General features: G+C 40.0%; 1 protein-coding gene and 1 long non-coding RNA gene across 2 annotated transcripts; one reads left to right on the top strand and one right to left on the bottom strand.

Moving 5' to 3' along the window:
* Nucleotides 1–1,945: 1,945 nt before the first annotated feature.
* On the bottom strand, nt 1,946–20,237 carry LOC134476769 (uncharacterized). The gene is made up of 2 exons (XR_010048563.1): nt 20,093–20,237; nt 1,946–2,076 (listed from the first exon to the last, which is right to left on the bottom strand). It is a non-coding gene; the product is annotated as an uncharacterized LOC134476769 (long non-coding RNA).
* On the top strand, nt 7,129–14,378 carry LOC134477053 (igE-binding protein-like). Its single transcript, XM_063253925.1, has 2 exons — nt 7,129–8,097; nt 10,565–14,378. The coding sequence occupies exon 1, from the start codon at nt 7,129–7,131 to the stop codon at nt 7,987–7,989; it is 861 nt and encodes a 286-aa protein (XP_063109995.1). The 3' UTR covers nt 7,990–8,097; nt 10,565–14,378.
* Nucleotides 20,238–20,533: the final 296 nt, after the last annotated feature.

Raw genomic sequence — 20,533 nt, 5'->3', positions numbered from 1 at the left:
AGGGATTGAACTCACAACTGCATGCTTGCAAGGCAGGCACTTATGCCCTAAGTGAAATCCTCTGCTCCATTTAGGCAATTTTAAATTGTTATGTGATTCTAATACTTAATATCATTTTAGGAGACTGGTACAAATGAATAGCAAACATTGATCATTTTTTGTAGCTCTTCGTGTCTTAACTCCCCTTTGTCTATTTAGCCTGTTGATCTTTCTCATCTACAGAACATAAGTATTGCTGTTCATATATTCTCTCTCTTTACTTTCACTTCTCAAATAAGTTTTTAATTTCTCATTTAAGAAAAAACCTGAGTTGTGGCTAGGGATTTAGCTCAGAAGCATAAGCACCAGCCTGGCAAGCATGAGATTGTGAGTTCATTCCTCAGTACCAAAAGAGAGAGATAGATAGAGAGAGAGAGAGAGAGAGAGAGAGAGAGAGAGAGAAGAAAACCTGTAATATTTCCATTTCTATGTCTGAATTACTTCACTTAAGGTCCAATACTTCTTGTTTCTTGGGAAATGATATCATGGTTCCCTGTATAACTTTTTTTCAACGTGGAGTTAAACACAGGTCATAGAATGAACTACATTTGCTGACCTATTATTTGTTTGGTTGAGAGAGATTTTTATTGGCCATCAACTTGTCCAAGCTGAACTTCAAGTTATCATCCTGCAGATTCAGCTTCCCCAGCTGCTTGGGGATTGCAGGAATGCACCACAATGTTGAGCTGACTCCAAATTTTCTTTACCTTGGCATGCAGTGATGGGCATCTGGGCTCTTCTCAATGCTTAGCTACTGTGAGTTGATTCTTGTATTAGATATTGTAAATGCCTTTTCATGTGCTTTAACAAACAACACACTCATGGTTCACTAACATTTGATGATTTTAATGTATTTGATAATATACTGAGAGAATCATTACACATAATGACGCAGTATGACCCACTCAACAGTCAGGAGGGAGAGGCAGGAGGATTGCTCTGAGTTTCAGGCCATTATGGGCTTCACAGTAAGTTCAAAGTCAACCTGAACTACAGTATAAAATCATGGCTCAAAAGATTTAAAAAAGGATATCATTGTGGATGTATATGTGAAACAATATGAAACATGTTGTTTTAATTTTCAGACTACTGAATAGTTTTTACCATGTTTGTATTTTATGTATCCATCAGCAATGTATGAGGAATTTTAAACCTTAACAGCTCAATATTTTATGGGATATTTTCATAGTACTTATTGTAAAAGTAGAATTCATTTTCATTTTGAAAGCTGATGCTATGTGAATATAATTCTAGATCATGAAAGTCTCAGTATTCACATGTATATATAAATGGTATTTTGAAGATGGGTTTTTATCAACTTTCACAATTTGTTCATTTCCTACATATCAAAATACAATATTTAAATTTATTATCATACATTTCTATGATGTTGATCATGAAGGCAATTTTTAAACTGATACATTAGATAGTGTTATTTACTACATGTATTAGAATTACCTCTGATTCTTATATTTCAATATGTTTCTATGGATTCCCAGATAATACAAAATAAAATCAAGTATATCTCTTGGTATTTTTTGAGGTTAAATAAGGTATAACATGATCTCATTTCTTCAGGTTCCCTTTGTTTTAATATTTATGCTCACACACTGACAATTAAGTAATGTTCTCTTTCTCTTATGTGTTTCAGTCACCTTATATTACTTGAGCAATTTTTGTCCTCTTCCTTAATTTGCTGATTATTCCATATTTTTCCTGTAATATGGACATAGAAATAAAATACACTTATTATAACTGTACATTAAAATATCTCTGATTTGATTTATACTCATAGTATAGTATAATCAGACTTGAGATATACAAGCAAATGTTATTATTATCAAATATATTAAACTGTATCAATGAGCAATAATTAATGCTGTTAGTATAAACAAACATGTCATCCTTACCTGTTGCAGTAATATTCATATATGTTTCCCACATCACTCCTCTGTAGAGCTTCTTTTGGGATGGAGTCAGCAAATCCCACTCTTCTGGAGTGAACTTCACAGCTACATCCTCAAAGGTCACTGTCTCCTAAATAATAACATGGGTCCTGAAGTTCAGGGATACATAACCTGATATACCTCAGTACCTGTAATAAGTAGTCTAACTGAAATTCATTCTTTCAAGTATTAACTTCATGTTGTGGTCATAAAAACTCAAGTACATTCAAATATAGTCACCCAGTAACACTGATGCTAGACTATGACACACTGCTAAAGCAATCACAGAACTGTAGCATGGTTTGTCCCGCAGGGCCACCAATAGCGTAGTTTTTCACTTACTTCAAAGCAGAGCTCAAGAGTTAGGATACAAACCACCATTAACAAAATATTGGTTATTCATAACATGGAGTTTGTCTTTCTTATCAACAGCATCATGGTCTTGAATCTAGATTTATAGATAAATATTTAGTTGAATATGAAAAGAGATTTCTGAGTGATTAAAATTTAATGACAGAAAAGTTTTATTTGACCATTCTATAGACAAGGAAATAAGGGAAAATGTAGTTATAAATCTATAGCTCAGGGATTCTAAATTATCTCCTTGTAATTATATACGGGAAATTCCACTAGGGTTCAAAGGAAGATAATGTGGGGAAAAAAACATATATGAATTGCTTGAACTAGAGTGAAAATTGCAGAATAGCAAAGTAACTGGTCACTAAATACAGAAAGAAGAGTTCAGTACAGTGGAGTAGTATATGCTTGTACTCTCAGAACTTGAAATCATGATGTAAGAGGATTACCAGAAATTTCATGCTTGCCATGCATACAGTGTCCAACCTGGGCTTTGTAACAAGGACAGTTCAGACTACAAAGTGAGGCCATTCATTAAACCCTGTACCAAATGAAAATTAAAATTAATTCACAGTCATTGACAAATCACAACTTTGCACCCAGGATATATCTCAATGGTACAAGCACCTATATGACATTTGCAAGGGCCTGAATACAATTTCCAGTACCAAAAAGAGAATTCAAGTGCACCTTTGATTAGTAACAACAACTGTACATGTATGTTAGAGAAAAAACCTGCAAACATTGAATATTTGTGTGCAAGGAAACATTTTGCATAATAAACAGGAAAACATTTGACATTCAACATTCATATCAGTGGACAAATGGATCTCAGGAAAGGAAAACAACCTTCAATTCATTCACATGGAATATTATGTCACAACTCAGCTGGCATTGTGCTTCTAAGCAAGAAAGCACAATATGTTTCATTTACATTCAGAAAGAAGCAGGTATGTCCCTAGAAATCTGGCCTGCACACTATCCTTGCCTATGTGCATTGGTGAACAATTGAAATGGGAAAGAGAAACATGAATTACTGTGAAATTTATACTGAAAAATAGTTAGTGCAAAACTCTTCTGAAGAAAATCAAGCAGCCATGAAAATTAGAAGTTGAAATCTATGAAAATTGGAATTAAACAAGAAAACATTTATTGGGAACACAATACAAAGATTTTACATAGAGTTAAGATCAATGAGCACAAATCTAAAAATAAACAAAATTTATGTTTTGTTTATGCAGAAATAATGAATAGAAAAGAAAATCTAAATGACATTTGTGAAAATAACCAAACAATATTGAAGTGTGGAAGAAAAAATAATTAGATTTATTCTTAAATTCCACAAACTCCTTTTCTATGGAGTTTATGAAAATCTACACACAAGTGAATTCCTTCTAACGTGTACAAAATATTTTGTTCTATGATTCCTTGAAATACACGTGATTCTTTTCAAATGAAATTACAGACTCAGAAACTGTGACCAAGAGAATAAATGAGAATGTACTTTGGTTTTGATTCACCTATCAGCCCTTGTGAATGACTGTGAGAAATTATTGAATTGATAAATACCACAAAATCTCACAATATATTTCTATGTGCAATTTCAATGGTAGTTTCTAAAAACTTAAAGGGAATAAGTTAAAAATATAATTTCCATAAAAGAGCACATTGTAAACTTTGGAATAATTCCAAAGAATTGTCATCAATCATGCAATAATACTTTCTGACCTGAATGTATTTTTCACACAGTTACCTTCATTTCTTGCTTAAGATCCTTTAGTGAAACTTTCTGAATACACCTGTGACTCTTTCACTGTTCTCATTAAATCTATACACAAAAGCTTTGAGAATAAGATTTTCTTTAAATGATTAAAACAATAAATTGCAATACAGGTACTAACTGATTTGTATGTGTTTATGTGTCTTGAGATATGAAATGACTGGACAGTTTCTATATTAGATAGTGATAAACAAACTACAGTTACAAATACCATTGTAACAAATTCAGTGCTAACAGTTGTGAAATTTGAAGTTCACCAAAAGGAAAATAGGTCAGGAGAGGAGACATTATCAGGAGAACAGGTCAGATTAAAAGGGACTGAGAAAACAGGTGTCAGAGCTGATTAATAGCTAGACAACTAGATAATCTGCAAATACTCTCATGATCCGGATAGCAGTGTTTATTGTGTGCACACTGATACGATAGGTTAAATAGTAAGCTATGCAAAAAGACATACCTCAATGTCATTGATTCAACAAAACCTATGGACACTACATGAGCTTGATTATATTCCACATGTACAATCAGCGGTTATTTAGAAACAAATATCATTCCTTAATATATGGCCCATATAAAGAGCAATCAACTATATAAACAGAAACAGAATTGGAAGAGAAAAATCAATCATTTACAAGTATATATTTAAGAGTTCAAAACATCTTCATCAGTGACTGACAGCTCAAGAAGGCAGAGCAATCTTTAAGGTCACACATAAATTCATCAAAATAACAGTTCAAAGCAATATAATAGATGGATTCTATTGATGGGTTTATCACATAAAAACATAGCACACTGTCCTCACAGCAAGCCAAGAAGTATTCACACATGTAACCCAGGTTCAACACAGCAATACAGAATGTAACATAGTCAGTGGAGTGGAAATCATGCAAAGCAGGCTCTTACACAATACTGGAATAAAATTATAAATGAAAAGCAGAAAAAATGAAGAATGCTCTTAGAATGAGAGATCAAATCACAAATTTTAAATAACATTTCAAAAAACCTTAAATAATTAAGGATTTCACTATCCATGTCAATGAACGCACATTTAGAATTATTTCAGTTCCTCAAACTCAGTGCCTCAAAACATATTAAAAACAGGGAATGCTGGGACTGGAAAAGAACATAGACTTCAATTGTAGAACGTTAGAGAACACAGTGCTGAGGGAAGCTCAACAGAGCAGCTGTGAGCTGAGGGCATGGCATCACTCTGTATGTCAGTCTTTTGGAAATCTGAGACTAGGGCAGAGCACATAACAGGCCCATCCCTGAGCCTCAGGAAGCTAAGTTTCCAGAGAGAACTAGAGAAAATTGCTGCAATATAAAAATGTTAACCACCCCACAAGAAATAGGATATTTCATTGCTCTATACTTGTGCAGATTGCAAAGAACAATAGAGAAGAAACTCTTAAAAATATTAGAGGCATTACTTAGTAATTAGTGTAACTAAATACATAAATATCTGGTGGAAAATCAGACATTGATGTCAGTGGACACAGACAAGACACAAGATGAAAAAATTAGCAGAGTAAGTTGGAATGCATACAAACATATTCACTTTCAAATAACAGTCTATATGGTGAAAAAATTAAATTTTCAACAAAAATTTAATAGAATTTATAAGATAATGTACCACAGACAATATCTCTGGATTGAAATAGAGATATGTGCCATGTAAATATGTAACAGGTATCAACAACTGATTTGGTTTGCAGCTGCCATTGAACTGCAGCCCAGTCATGCCCACTTGCTTTGAAGCCAACTGAGTGTGGAAGCCAACCTCCAAAAACTGGATTGAACTCACAACCTTGTGCTGGCCAGGAAGGCACATATGCTACTGAGCTAAAACACTGGGCAGAAGAAACTTGAATGTACTCACCAAGAAAAAATGTTGGACTTCCAGGAGAACATGGTAGATAGAGAGCAGCAGCTTCAGAGGCTCTCTGAGAAACCACACTTAAAATCCAGGAATGATGCCAGGCGAGAAATCCTAATCAAGGGGAGATATACTTTGCCAACACAGGAATGAACTAAATTAAGAGAAACCAACTGGAAAAATAATCCCGGTGATATAACAGGAAAAGATAATGTCTCAGCACTGAAGCTGGACCCTGTGCCACTGGAAGATGTGATTTGAATTTCCTGCAGCTGCTGCTGTGTCCCAATTGGCATGGCAAGGAGAGAGGCACAAAAGCTCTCAGAGTGGGCAGCAGTGAATGGAGTTGAAAGCAGGACTGGCAGGGAGCCCTGCATTGACCTGCAGTGAGTGAGAGGAATGGGAATGCTTCCATAGAGTAGGAGGCTTCAGCAAAGCACTTACTGGGACCGGGCAGACTAGCCAGAACAGGTTGTTGCAGTGACTTCAGTCACATATTGTTGGGAGCCGCAGCCCCGAGCCCGGTCGCCTCACTTGGCGGACGTGAGGCCTGTAGTAAAGAGTGAAGCCTGAGGTAGATTACCCCTCCCATCGAGCACGTTAGTTTCCTGCTTACCGCGTAAACAACCCGCTCAACAATATAGTCTGCCTGGCAACTGATGATGTTAGCCAATCAGCTTGCCTTGTTTACTTTAACATGATTGGACACTGTATCCGTATATATACCGGTGCCACCCCTGGGGGGAAGTAGAAGCCCGGTAGAAGCCCGGAAGTAGAAGCCCAAAAGGAGCCGCGGGGAGCGGACCAGAGGAGGCTTCAGCTGGGAGCGGTCCCAGGGCAGGCTGTACGGAGAAGGAAAATAAAAAAAAAGGTTGTCCACTGCCAGACTTTGTCGTGTGTCCTTCCTGCCGGCCGGGAGCGGACATCGACATTTGGTGGTCCGCACGGGGACTGATCACCCCCGAGACGTGGAAGTGGACAACGCTCCAGTACAGAGCTGCGAGACAGGTGAGTTGGGGATAAGCCTGGGCTCTGGGTGGCGCGCACCTACAGGGCTTTTAGACTCCCCTCAGGCTCACGCGTAAGTGGCGGATTCCTTGGGCCTCACGCGGTGAGTAACATATTAAAAAATGGGAAACATGCTAGGTAGCAACACTAAGAGCGAGGGTGGTTGTGGAGAAAGCTCTCAAGAGCTTACAAAAGTACGCAGGGTATCTGAGCAGGCCCAGTCAGGGAGCTCCCGAGAGGGGCCTGTCAAGGGGAACAAAGATGCTAAGGAGAAGGACGGGGCTCTAGCCTCGGAGTCGTCTGACTCCGAGGACGAGGGAAAGTTGAATGGCAAGGAGGCCAAAGAGACCAGCTGTCAGGAGCCCAAGTCGCTCGATAAGGAGTCACAGGGTTCTTTTCCAGCGTTGCGCCGCGAATTGCGCTCTGCTCAACCTGGTCTGCGGAGGAGTGGGGAGCTCCTGAGCGCTCCCCGGCGCGAGAGGGAGGCGATCCCTCGCCACGAGGCGGCCGCCTGGGAGCTCTCTCCCCTTTCGCCAGAACAGGAAGTGATGCACGGGCCCCCATTTTCCGCCCAATCACGGCCGCCGTCTTATGCTCCGCCGCCGGCGGGTCGGTATTTTTACAGGAGGCTTTGGCAGGGGGGACGCTTGTCTCATGAGGTACATCCACCTGGGATAGATAGTGGCCCCTACGGGATATTTCCTGTACAAGTAGCTATGGGCCAGGGACGCAATGTATGGGAGCCTTTTGAGATAAAGCAGATTAGAGAACTTAAAAATGCAGTTACAACCTTTGGGCCGACTGCGCCTTACACCATTGCCATGCTGGAGAATCTGTCTTCTGGGCCCCTCACCAGGGCGGACTGGATTCAGCTGGCAAAGGCGTGTCTGCCCTCGGGTAGTTACCTGGATTGGCAAGCCTGGTATGCAGAGTTCTCTGCAGAACAGGCTGAGAGAAACGCCAGTCGGGGAAACCGGGGGTGAAACAAGAAAATGCTTATGGGAGAAGGTCGGCACGCTGATGATCAGACTCAGTTCCCCGGCGCTGTCTATGAACAAATCAATGCCATAGGGCTCCGCGCCTGGAAGCAGGTAAGTGGTGCCGGAACAGCCTCCTTGTGTCTTTCAAAAATAATTCAGGGTACCACAGAGCCATTTGTTGACTTTGTGGCCCGAATGCAAGATGCTGCCGATAAGATATTTTCTGATCCGGGAGTGGCTCGACCACTGGTAAGGCAGCTGACTTTTGAGCAATGTACAAAGGAGTGCAAGGCAGCGATAGCTCCTCATAAGAACAAGGACCTCAACGCCTGGATTAGGATATGCAGAGAGATAGGGGGGCCGCTCTCCAACTCGGGAGTGGCTGCTCTCCTGGCCGCGGCTGTACAGCAGAGGGGACCTCGCGGGTTAGAAGGGGAATGTAAGGCTAAAGGGTGTTTTGCCTGCGGGGAGCCAGGACACATTAAACGTCATTGCCCAAACAATGCAGATGCTAGGCCTCGCCCTAGGAATGAAGAACCATATGTTTGTGGGCGATGCAAGAGGGGATCACACAAAGCTGAGGAGTGTAGGTCGGTCTTTGATGCTCAGGGCAACCGTATTTGTGGACGAGATGCTAGAGGGCCAAAAAACGGCCAGAGGGGGCCCCCTTCACAGGCGGGCACCCGCCCCAGAGACAGGACTTGGTCGAGGCCCTGAGACAAGCTAATCTGCATGTTGCCCCCGACAAGATTCAGGGAGGAGAAATGGTGACCTACTTAGGCGCGAGAATCTCCCCTATGCTAGTCTCTCCACAGAAGGTCACCATTAGGATGGATGGCGTTAGGACCCTAAATGACATGCAAAAGCTATTGGGAGACATTAATTGGATTAGGCCATATTTACATATACCAAATTCAGATCTCAAACCCCTGTTCGACCTTCTGAAGGGAGACCCAGATATAGCCTCCCACAGGAGGCTCACTCCTGAGGCAAGAGCTGCCTTACAGAGAGTAAAAAAGGCCTTAGGTGGGGCTACCTTACACAGAATTAAACCAGGGCGACCTTTTGATGTCTGTTTGCTACAGACTAGTCTACAGCCCACAGCGGTGATTTGGCAGAAAGGACCATTACTGTGGATACACCCTAAGGTCTCACCTACAAAAGTCATAGAGCATTACCCGGAGACAGTCGCTTCATTGGCCCTTAAAGCACATGATAGAGCTGTCCAACATTTTGGCTCAGGACCACAAGCCATCCGAGTACCCTATACCGCCAGCCAGATCAAGACCCTGGCTGCCTGCATAGATACTTGGGCCATTCTGAGATGTGTTTTCCATGGGGATATAAACAATCAATACCCTAAAGACCCTATCTTGTCATTTGTCACTCAGCACCCTATAATTTTTCCAAAGGTTACTGCCTCTGAGCCATTAGTCCCAGCAACTACAATATATACAGATGGCTCTAAGACGGAGATAGGCGCCTATGTGATCCTAGGCAAGCCCCCGGTTACCATACAATTTGAACCTGATCAGCCTCAGGTGGTGAAACTGCAGATCGTTAAAATGATTCTTGAACGGTTCTCAAAAGCCATTAATATTGTCTCTGATTCTAGGTATGTGGTCAATGCTATGCAAGTGCTTGAGACTGCCGGTTTAATTAGATCCACTTCCACAGTGGCTGGGCTGTTCCTGTCTATCCAGACATTGCTTCAGAACAGACACCATAAGGTCTTCACCACCCACATAAAAACACATACATCCCTGCCAGGGCCCATGGCACAGGGGAATGCGGCTGCTGATACTGCCACTCGCCCGTTATGGATTTTTACCTTACTAACACCAATCGAGCGAGCCCGTGCCTTCCATAATAAGTTTCATGTCAATGCCAGGACACTAGCAAACCATTTCCATGTTTCCAGAGCAGAGATATCGTGCGACTATGTGACTCCTGTGCCACATACAAACCTGCCATACCGATGGGAGTAAACCCTCGAGGTTTGATCCCTGGTGATGTTTGGCAGATGGACATCACACATATACAGGAGTTTGGGACTCTTAAATATGTTCATGTTTCCACAGACACCTGTTCTCACGTCATATTCGCAACAACAGAAACAGGTGAAAAAGTGTCTAATGTGATCAATCATTGCCTGGCGGCTTGGGCCGCATGGGGCAAACCAAAAATATTAAAAACTGATAATGGACCAGCCTATATAGGCAAAGCCTTCAATGAGTTCTACAAAATGATGGAGGTTCAATTAAAACATGGTATCCCATACAATCCCCAAGGTCAAAAAATCATTGAGAGGGCTCATAAAAGCCTCAAAAAAATTTTACAAAAACAAAAAGGGGGAGTAGGCCAAGGCCTGGCCCCAAAGGCACGATTATCCATGGCACTATTCACACACAATTTTTTAAATTTAAATAATGATAATTGCTCCCCAGCCGTGGAGCACTGCAACCCTTCCCCCAACCATAAAGGGTGGGTGAAGTGGAAAGATATCCTGACAGGACAATGGATGGGCCCGGATCCAGTGGTCAGCTGGAACCGAGGCGCGGTTTGTGTTTTCCCACAGGAACCGGGACGAGAACCACTGTGGGTACCGGAGAGACTGACACGGGCGACAAAGCCCTCGACTGAAGATCAGACCTGCCCTACCGGAGATCCATCACAGACCAACCAACAAGATGAATAGAAATAGCGGTAGCCCGAAATGGACAAGAAGATCCTCAGGCATATGCATGGCTTGCTCAATTGGCCCACGACCGAGTCTAGATATGGCGGGCATCCCTCATTCTCCTCCATAAGGTGACAATACACAGCAGGGTAGGTGAGTCAATGACGGGTAAGAGCGTGCCTCCCCGGTGCGACTCAACCTAAGCCAGGCCCTACCCCATTCTGCACGTAAGCCGCTGGACTGTTAGATGCTGCCCAGGTCTAAATTTCTCTCCGAGGGGATTTCTTTACGGAGAGAAAATGAGTGCAAGCTTGTGTGCATCCAGGTTCCGTCCAGTTTGTGCCTGGCCCTAAAAAAAGGACGAGGACCTCAGGGCCTTGGCGGACCATGGGACGGCCGACCAGGGTCCAAGCCAAGGACCTACGGTGGGCCTACACATAGGGCATAAGCCTCTGCACCCAGTCCAGGAAGGGCTACGATGCGCACATTCATAAAAAATAAAAAAGGGGGAGATGTTGGGAGCCGCAGCCCCGAGCCCGGTCGCCTCACTTGGCGGACGTGAGGCCTGTAGTAAAGAGTGAAGCCTGAGGTAGATTACCCCTCCCATCGAGCACGTTAGTTTCCTGCTTACCGCGTAAACAACCCGCTCAACAATATAGTCTGCCTGGCAACTGATGATGTTAGCCAATCAGCTTGCCTTGTTTACTTTAACATGATTGGACACTGTATCCGTATATATACCGGTGCCACCCCTGGGGGGAAGTAGAAGCCCGGTAGAAGCCCGGAAGTAGAAGCCCAAAAGGAGCCGCGGGGAGCGGACCAGAGGAGGCTTCAGCTGGGAGCGGTCCCAGGGCAGGCTGTACGGAGAAGGAAAATAAAAAAAAAGGTTGTCCACTGCCAGACTTTGTCGTGTGTCCTTCCTGCCGGCCGGGAGCGGACATCGACAACATATTCCCCTCTCAAGCAGGATTGTTGGGGAGTGCCTGGCCTGCGTGACGCTGCTGACCAAGACCCAGTAGGCTAGTCCAAACCAGGTCCCATTGTTGGGAGGTGCACCCTAGCAGTGAAGTCTTCAGTAGATTGACCTGGAGGGGAGGGCCCAGCATAGGCTGTCCAGGTATCTAACTCCCTAGTACACTGCAGTGGGTGGAAACATCTATGTGGTGCAATTCAAACAACCTTTTTTTTTTTTATCAGTACCAGGGATCAAACTCATGACTGCCTTCTTACAAGGGCAGATGCTTATGCTTCTGAGCTAGATCCCCAGCCCAACTGTAACTGACAAAGAAAGAACCTGGGCTTCATATATTCAATTGTATAAAAGGAACAAAAAATATGGGAAGAGGGAGCAACAAGAAAGGATCCTCGGCCCCCAACCCTGAGAAACATGCGATATCAGACATGGCACCAATAGACATAAAGCGCTATCTCTGGAGCCTTATAGATGAGTTCAGAAATGAAGTTATTAACAACCTGAAGCAAGATATAAGTAAAATAGTTAGAGAAATGCTAAACACCACCCAAGAAAAAAACAGATGGTGGAATGGAAGATCAGAAAAAAAGGGGAGAATTGTTTGATAGAGAAAATCGAGAAAACATAGAATATGTGAAGTAGGTTCAAAGAGATTACCAGGAAACAAAAAACTATCAAAAACTGGCATAACGGCTTAAAAGAAACTAAGGATAGATTATATGAACTGGAGGGCAGATTTGTAATAAGGGAGCATGAAATGAAAAACTTCCTAAAAATAACAACAACAACAACAACAACAACAACAACAACAAAAAACCAAACAGCAACTATACAAAGGCTAGAAGATGATAAGAGGATCTATAACTTAAGAATTAAGTACATAAAAGAAGAAGTAGGGACACAAACAAATGGACTACAAAAGCTATTCACAGAAATAATCCAAGAGAATTTCCTGAATTTAGCAAATGGTAAAGATACTCAGATGTATGAGGCATACGGGAACCCCAGCCACCTACAACCCAAACAGAGCTACACCCAGGCACATAATAATCAAAATTCCAGAAATCCAATATAAGAACAGAATATTGAAAGCCATCAGACACAAGAAACAGATCACTCACAAGGGAACACCCATCAGAATTATAGCAGACTTCTGGGCATAAACCATCAAATCATGAAGAGCGTGAGGGAAATAATACAAGCTTTGAAAGATAATAACCTCCAGCCAAGATTGATATATCCTGAACAACTGTTCCTAGAGATTGATGGAAAAACAAGGTGCTTCCAGGATAAAGAGGAACTTGGGGAATTTGCAACCACCCATTCAACTTTACAGAGAATATAGCAGGATATTCTAAAAAAGGAAAATGCCAAGATTCCAGAAATAGTGGCAGAGAGGCCACAATGAATGGAGCAGAAAGCAAAATGAAGAAGACAAACTGACAACAAATGACAGAAAAAGAGCTCAACAGAAATGAGGCAGAGAAGATCGGATGGTAGGAACAGTTATTTTGCAGAAAACCAGACATCATAATAGCTAGTACTGATTTAGTATCATCTTGTTTTGAAGTCCCATCAAACTTGTATTCTTCTGTAGCAATCAGGCTTAAAAGGTTGTATCTTAATGGATTTTATTATATATGATAATATAAGTAAAAATGTTTATAGACAAGGAGATTATACAGAAACCATTGTTTATTTTCTGTTAATTGGTTCTAAAAACCCAGTAATAATGTCATTCTCTTGAATGATTTTATAGTGTCTTGATATGTTTGATGCTACAGTATATGAAGTTATACTCAAAGATTTTATGGAAATAGACATTATGGTAACTATTTTTATGTTAGGATATCTTGTGGTGAAACACTATCTTGCTTAAATGGTTATGTTTTGACCTGTGCTGTTCTGTTGTTATGGCCTCTTTTATTTCAATCCCATTTTTAAAAAATTATTTACTTTTTTCTTTTTATCTTTTTAATTAAGGGAAAAATAAATAAAAAAAGCAGGATGCATTATAGTAACCTACTCTGAATTCCTATTAACTTGATTTGAAATTCTGTATTGCCCTCACCATCTTCTTTTGACTGATTTTCCCGTATTCTGCATTGCTTGATATTACCAATTTCGAAAGTATAGGCAATACTGTGAAGAAAATAAGCTTCATTATGACACCCATTCCGGTTGATTATCTTCTTTTAAAGTCCTGTAATGTCCCCAATGCTTTGGTTTTATTCTTTACTGTTTTGTTCAATTTTATTGTAACTGGCAATTCTTCTTAAAATAGCAAGAGGCAGTATGTAACCATTGTTGATCACCTTGTATTTTGTTTTTACGTTATCTGTTATGTCCACCATTTTGATTTGACTGACTCTGTTCTGATATATCACATTTGGTTTTACTCTCTTCAAAATAAGTAATAAGTACTGTTGGAGTAATAATACCCAAAATGTGTCAAAGAAAAGAAAGTGCTCTAAAGGTTATAACTACATATATGTTTAAGTGTATAAGATAACCATATTACTGAGTTTTTTTGGATCACTGAACAAAACTGTTTGCACTCTCACTGTTTGCAAGTCCACATTATATGCTTCAATTTTGTAACTTGAACAACTATTTCTAAGAGGAGAATATGTAATCTATTAACTAGTGATTTCTTACTGTGTATTTTTTAAATTTTGTATACTTGTACACTTTTTATGCTTTTTTTCTTAAATAAAGAAGAAAAACAATTGATTGAAATTATGAGCATTATACCACATGAAATTCATACTGACATAATTTTAAAAATATGAACACCACATATAAAACATATAAAGAGCATAAAGTGCATCATTTAACATGTCTTTTTCAACAATTTCCAGTCACTATCAATGAATTATAATAATTACATGAGCAATGGTGCTTCTTTCTCTGCACACAGAGAAAAAATTCTTGTACAAGTTCAGGAATATACCTGAGCAGCACAGTGGTTACCTGGCAATGTGGCATTGTGAGTTTGATTCCCTGTTTAAAACAAATTGCATGTACATGTGAATGCCCTACTTCAGAGTTCAATTTGTGTTTTTAACAGGCAGCCCCTTTGCAAGTTGTCCTTTATCATATTATTTCACTTTCTGTTATTTAAATTCCTATCACAGTATCCAACTTTTATCATTATATGGTATAGAACCTAATATATTCAAAAGTGTATTCATGTATTGAATGACCCTAGATGTAAGACAGTAGTTTATACATGCCTGGAAGGCTCCTAGTAATTATTTTCATCATAGCCATAGTAATATGTATTTTAAAATTTATTGAGGTTAAAATTTAAAAAAAATTCTCAAGTGATTTTTAAACATCCTAGAAGGACTTAGAATTCTGAGGTTGTGCTCATTGATTCTGGAATTCAACATCATTACAATGATACTCAATGTAGAGGATACTATTTGTCTGCTTGAGGCCTCATATTAAACTCTCATTTTATTTATCATAGTTAGATGTCCCTGGCATTTCCTATGACTCGGTTAAAATATACAACAGTGTCACTACAATGGATTCAAGACTTATGAAAATTAAACCTAGCTGGAGAGCAGAAAGAAGGCTGCATGCAGAGTCCCACCCTCAATTCTGGCCCTGTGAGAAGATAAGTATTCAGCATGTAAATTTTCTGTAATAGACCTTTTCATCTCAAGGGATGAATGCTAATCTCTTGTGGCTTACTAATTTTTCCAAAGTTAATAATCAGCTTTGCATGCCTGATGCCTAGAATTCTACTGTCACATTCTGAGTGTTTGAAAACATTGAGGTTATTAGGAAAGACATGTATGGGTGTGGCTTCATGTTGTAAGGAAACATGACTCAAGAGATTACATCTGCCTCTCAGACTCTCTCTCTCTCCTGAAGAATCTCCACTGGTAGGCTGAAGATTTGATTCTGAGAGCAGGAGCAGCCTGAAGCCAATATTATAAGGAAATGGAAAATACCTATGCTCATGCACAAAAAAGTAAGAGACTTTTTTGCCCCTTATTATTCCAACCAGGTCATATTGGTTGTTGTCAAGCACATACAAAGTGAGTCATTTGCAATGTGCTATAAATCAGCAATTCACAGCGAAGTGTAGAGCATTAAAAATGGACTGGGACATTCATACTATCATGAGACACACCACAATAATTGTTACAAAATATTAGTCTTTATTTTGCTAAAAATTTCCTTCACAGATATTCTTCATATAGTAATTATTTTCTGATTCTCTTAAATCTTTGCAGGAGCTAAAGAAATATTTTACCAGTAAAGCTCTATAACCACTAGAATCACTTCCTCAGAAAGAAAAGATTCACAAAATTATCTGTACATTAGACACAATCATTCCAATATTCTGTGACCTGTCCTACTCAAGAGTACTATGTCACCCTCGTGGATCTAAAGCAGTAATTCACATCATGAAAAATCAAATATGCTCAAATTTTATTTTAAGTGGAATAATTAATCACAAAATACACAATGTACTTTGCCTATTTTTCCTGGGCATTTTCATCTCCCCCATTCTACTTGAGTGAAGGCCCCAGGAGCTGAATCTAGTGATTTTCATGCTCTAGTCACCTTATTGAACAATTTCTGTTTGCTCACACAAATACGCATGTAGTCTGTACTCTAATAAAGTCCTAGATACCTTAGAAACTCCTCTGCCTTTAAAGAGATGAAACTCCTGAAAATACAAATCCTTCTGATGATAAATCACACCACTAAGTTGAAATTCCAAAACTTAAGCTGTGTTACAGGGATGACATTAAAAGATATATTACAGAAACAATTGTAGTGTCTAATTATAAACTTAATACTAACCTCTCAGCTCAGTTTCAGCTAATTTAAAATTTCCTTTTTATCCTCTTGTCTGGCATATATAGGTCAAGCAGTATGACCATATGGGGCCACATCAGTACAACAATAATAAAAAAATCCAGGGAAACATAGACATAAAATACCCAGAGTAGTGTACACATTTCCAAACAGGATTGCAATGCTCTCCTGATAGAGCTGCTCAAGAGAAACAGGTAAATACAGCTATCTAAACTGGAAACAACTGCGTAAGGGAGGCTCCTGTTCTACAGGAGACAATTTGAAGACTGGAAGGAATAACGCAAAAGAGATATTTGAGTTTCATAAGGAAAATGACTTGATCAAACTAAAACAAAGGGACAACAAAATGAATTGAATATGCACAAAAAACAAATCTGTTATTGCAAGCACTAACATTAAGCATTAGATTTTTTTCAAGCTGCTGAATACAAATGCTTTGATCTGTATTTCAGATATAACAGAAAGAGAAATTCATAATACAACACTATACATCACATGTACTTCACTGAATGCAGCACACTGTGAATCACTGTTTGTTTACCCATGGTGTCCTTTTTCAGAGATAAGGGACTCATCTCTGTATCCTCCAACATAAGCATATAAACTTCACATTGAGCCATGTATCACTAGTACAAACTGTGTGTCAACTTAAAAATTCAATATAAGTTTATACTCAAACATTTTCTCTTCATTATCCAAGGGCCTCATGGACTTTAGAAAAGATAATTTGAGATGGGCATAAACTTTCAATATGCATCTCATATTGAAAAAGTTCAGTTATCCAGGGTGGCCTTGATTTTTAAGCACTGCTAACTTTCCCAGGAGGCTGGCATTCAATTGGTGCATCACCATGACTCAGTGTTGTTTATTTTACCCCACCAGTGAATTCTTGGTGAAGTTGGGTGACATGAAAATAAAACACCGGTCCAGGCATGGCAGTGCGTGCCGGAGTCCCTAACATTACAATGGATGATGTATGAGGCTCTGAGCATTAAGTGTGAACTAAAGAAGCAGACCAAATTCCCTCCAGCAAAGCAGAGGCACAATCATCATCATCAAAGTAGAATACTTCTGTCATCCCCTCACTGGCAGTTGAGCTAGTTAGAAATATTACATCCATCAGAAGTCGCTAGGCTCTGGAAGGGCCCCCTACAGAGGACCAGATATCTGGTGACTTTGGAAGAGACACACACCACATGCTGTGCACCAGATCTCAAGATAGATGACAAAGAAATACAACCACACCCTTAAGTATAATACTTAGGGATTAGGTGTGGGTCACCTTGAGAATATTGGAGTTGCCATTCTAACCACCTACAGAAAAAGTGACTGAGCCATAAATAATGCTAGCTTGCTATGTGATTCAATTCCCCATTTGTCTCTGATTTAGTCAATTTTACCTGAGGAAGTAAACCGATTGTTTGACCATAGCTCTTTCCCACCTCATGCCTGCCTGTCTTGTAGGTTATTGATCTGTTTTTAGGCTTGCCTCATCTCATTGTTTTACATTATAAAAATTCCTAGAAAATGCAGAGTGTTCGGCAATCCACATGGGACCCCTTCTCTCTCTCTCACAGAAGCATACTTTCACTCAATAAATAGCTCTTCTCGTAACCTTGGTTGTACCTAAAATTCATTCTTAAATTTAAAAGAACATGAATTTCTGCTGGACATATAAGGGTAGACAATTTCATTCCCATATATCAAACTCAGCAGTCAAAGTGCTGGCAAAGACTCAACTCTTCTTGCAACCATGTGCAAAGTAGTAAGACCGCATCTCTAAATACCAAAAAAAAATTATTAATTAAATATTTTTTCAAAATTTGGAGGATGTTAATAAGGGCCAGATTTCTAAGGTCAGTCACTGGACAATAAGAAACAACAAATATATCTTGAAATCTTTGGTGTCCAAAAGAAACTCCTTCCCATGTTATTTTAGTTGTGATGCCCAACATATTTCCAAACCTTCAATACTAGGGTTCTAACTACAGATCTTACCTCATACATGATTAGGAGAGCTGATCAGTAGACATAGAAAAATATTTTATCAATGACTAAGTTTCCCTCCTTTCTATAGGCCTGTGAACTTTTTCCTACTGTCAGACCTACCAAGCAGACAATCCTCCAGTGCTGTCACAGTAGGTCAAGCTAACCTCAGAAGTCCTTTACTATGCTGCCTGCTGATTGGGCCTCCCTCCCTATTCCCCTGCTCTCTCATTTCCTTTCCATCATGTTGGCACATGTTATTAAAACTTTTGTCCTTAATTCTTTAATATTCATGCTTATCCTGACCATGTGAAGATACCTCTACTTCAGTAAAATAGTCCATCTTGTTGTTCAAATTTCTTTTTGAGACAAGGACTCATGATGTAATTCAGGATGCCATGTCCTGGAACTCACTTCAGGCCCCAGGCTTGTCTTAAACTTGCAAGGATTCTCCTGTATCAGCCTTCTGAGTGCTAGGATTAAGCCATGTGCCACCACACCCCACTCGCTGCTTCAAATTTCAGGTTAAATTAAAACACAACCCAAATGTAACAAATTTTTGCAGTTTTGAAACCTACTTCCATTTCCAATCTCATATTTATCAGATCTCTACATCCCTGTAGACACCAGTTTGCTGTTTTTCTCAGTGTGGGATTAGCAGGCAGCACCTACAAGAAGTTGTTCTCAGCAAGAAATTTCCACTCAGGAAGTAATGCATCACCATCCCCCAAATACCTCACAACATTCTAAACTTTAAGAAAACCCTTGCTTCAGTAGTTCAATTGTAAAAAAGTATTTATCTACTTAGCTTATAAATAAGACACTCACTAAAGAAATGGCCTGAGGTAAAGTTGCAAAATTAGTGGCTCGGATAAGAATTAAAATCAGAATAGACCATGACCTAGGACTTTGAACTTCACAATAAATTGCAGATTCTAGTCTACCAGAGTGACTTGCAGGTGCTAATTACTAAACTCTTGAGGTAACAGAAAGGTAAACACAAAGATCCAGTTTATCTCTAAAACCTGTTTCCTATAGACCCCCCAAGCTAAAGAAAAGTATTGGAGAACCTCAGCTTAAAGTATTTCTTTTTCTGGGTGCAGTGACTCAGGACTGTAATCTCCTCACACTGGAGACAGATGGAGGAGGATGGCCTGGAGATCATGGGCTGGCCAGACTACAGAGATACACTCTGTATCCAAACAATAAATAATAAAACATAAAAGAAAAAGAAAAGGAAACAAAGTTGGAGATCTATTTTAAATCCATAGAGCCAGGTGTACCCTCATGGCTATCTATCCATGTGTGAAACATTCCTGAAGTCAAGGAGCTTTCTTATTTTTATTTTGGTTTCAGAACTCATAACACACAGTGTCATGAGATTATGAGTTCAATTCATGCCATAACATCACTGTGAGTCAAAGTCTCACATAAGGAATTCAAATGATAGTGTTTTATCATTTTGAGGCCAGAATTCAGGTTTGCCTCCAAAGCACTCCACTCCTTAAACACAGCTGTGCCTGAGGCTGTGCAAAGGACACTCTGGGTGTACAGGGGTTCTGCCCAATACCACCCAGATCTGCCAAAATGCCATCCCACTCCCAGATTCAATACTATCAAGTTACCATTGCAATGCTTGAAGATTTCCAAGGATCATTTCCAGTCTTCAGTAAGAAGAAGCCACAGAAATTTGACATGAGCTCAGCTCCAGGCACTCAGCACTGAACTCCCAGTGAGCACTTCTCCAAGAGGGATGGGAAGAGCCCTCCTCCCTTGGCCCACTTCATTGACCCCCCTCCCTTGGCCCACCATTATCAATGATTGGCTCCTGGGCCCACCTCTTTTCTGTGCTGTCACACTCACCTGCCAGTACTTTACTTTATCTTGGCTTTTAAGTGCTGTCCTGGGTTTCCTTAAAGGTACAGTGCCTTCTCCTGAAGCTCTGTTCCAAATGTGACCAGATGAATGTCCTGTGGAAGAAACAATCCCTTGAGGACAGAAAAATTTATTTCGTGATCTCAGACTGGGACAAATTGGAATAGGTAGGGGCTGCTCTTAGGAATGTG

The sequence above is a fragment of the Cavia porcellus genome, unplaced genomic scaffold (assembly GCF_034190915.1).
Source record: "Cavia porcellus strain 051 isolate PalLab524CR breed Dunkin Hartley unplaced genomic scaffold, mCavPor4.1 scaffold_7, whole genome shotgun sequence".
NCBI lineage: Eukaryota > Metazoa > Chordata > Mammalia > Rodentia > Caviidae > Cavia > Cavia porcellus.
Note: the sequence above shows the minus strand (reverse complement) of the source record. Positions and strands in the feature narration are given on the sequence as shown.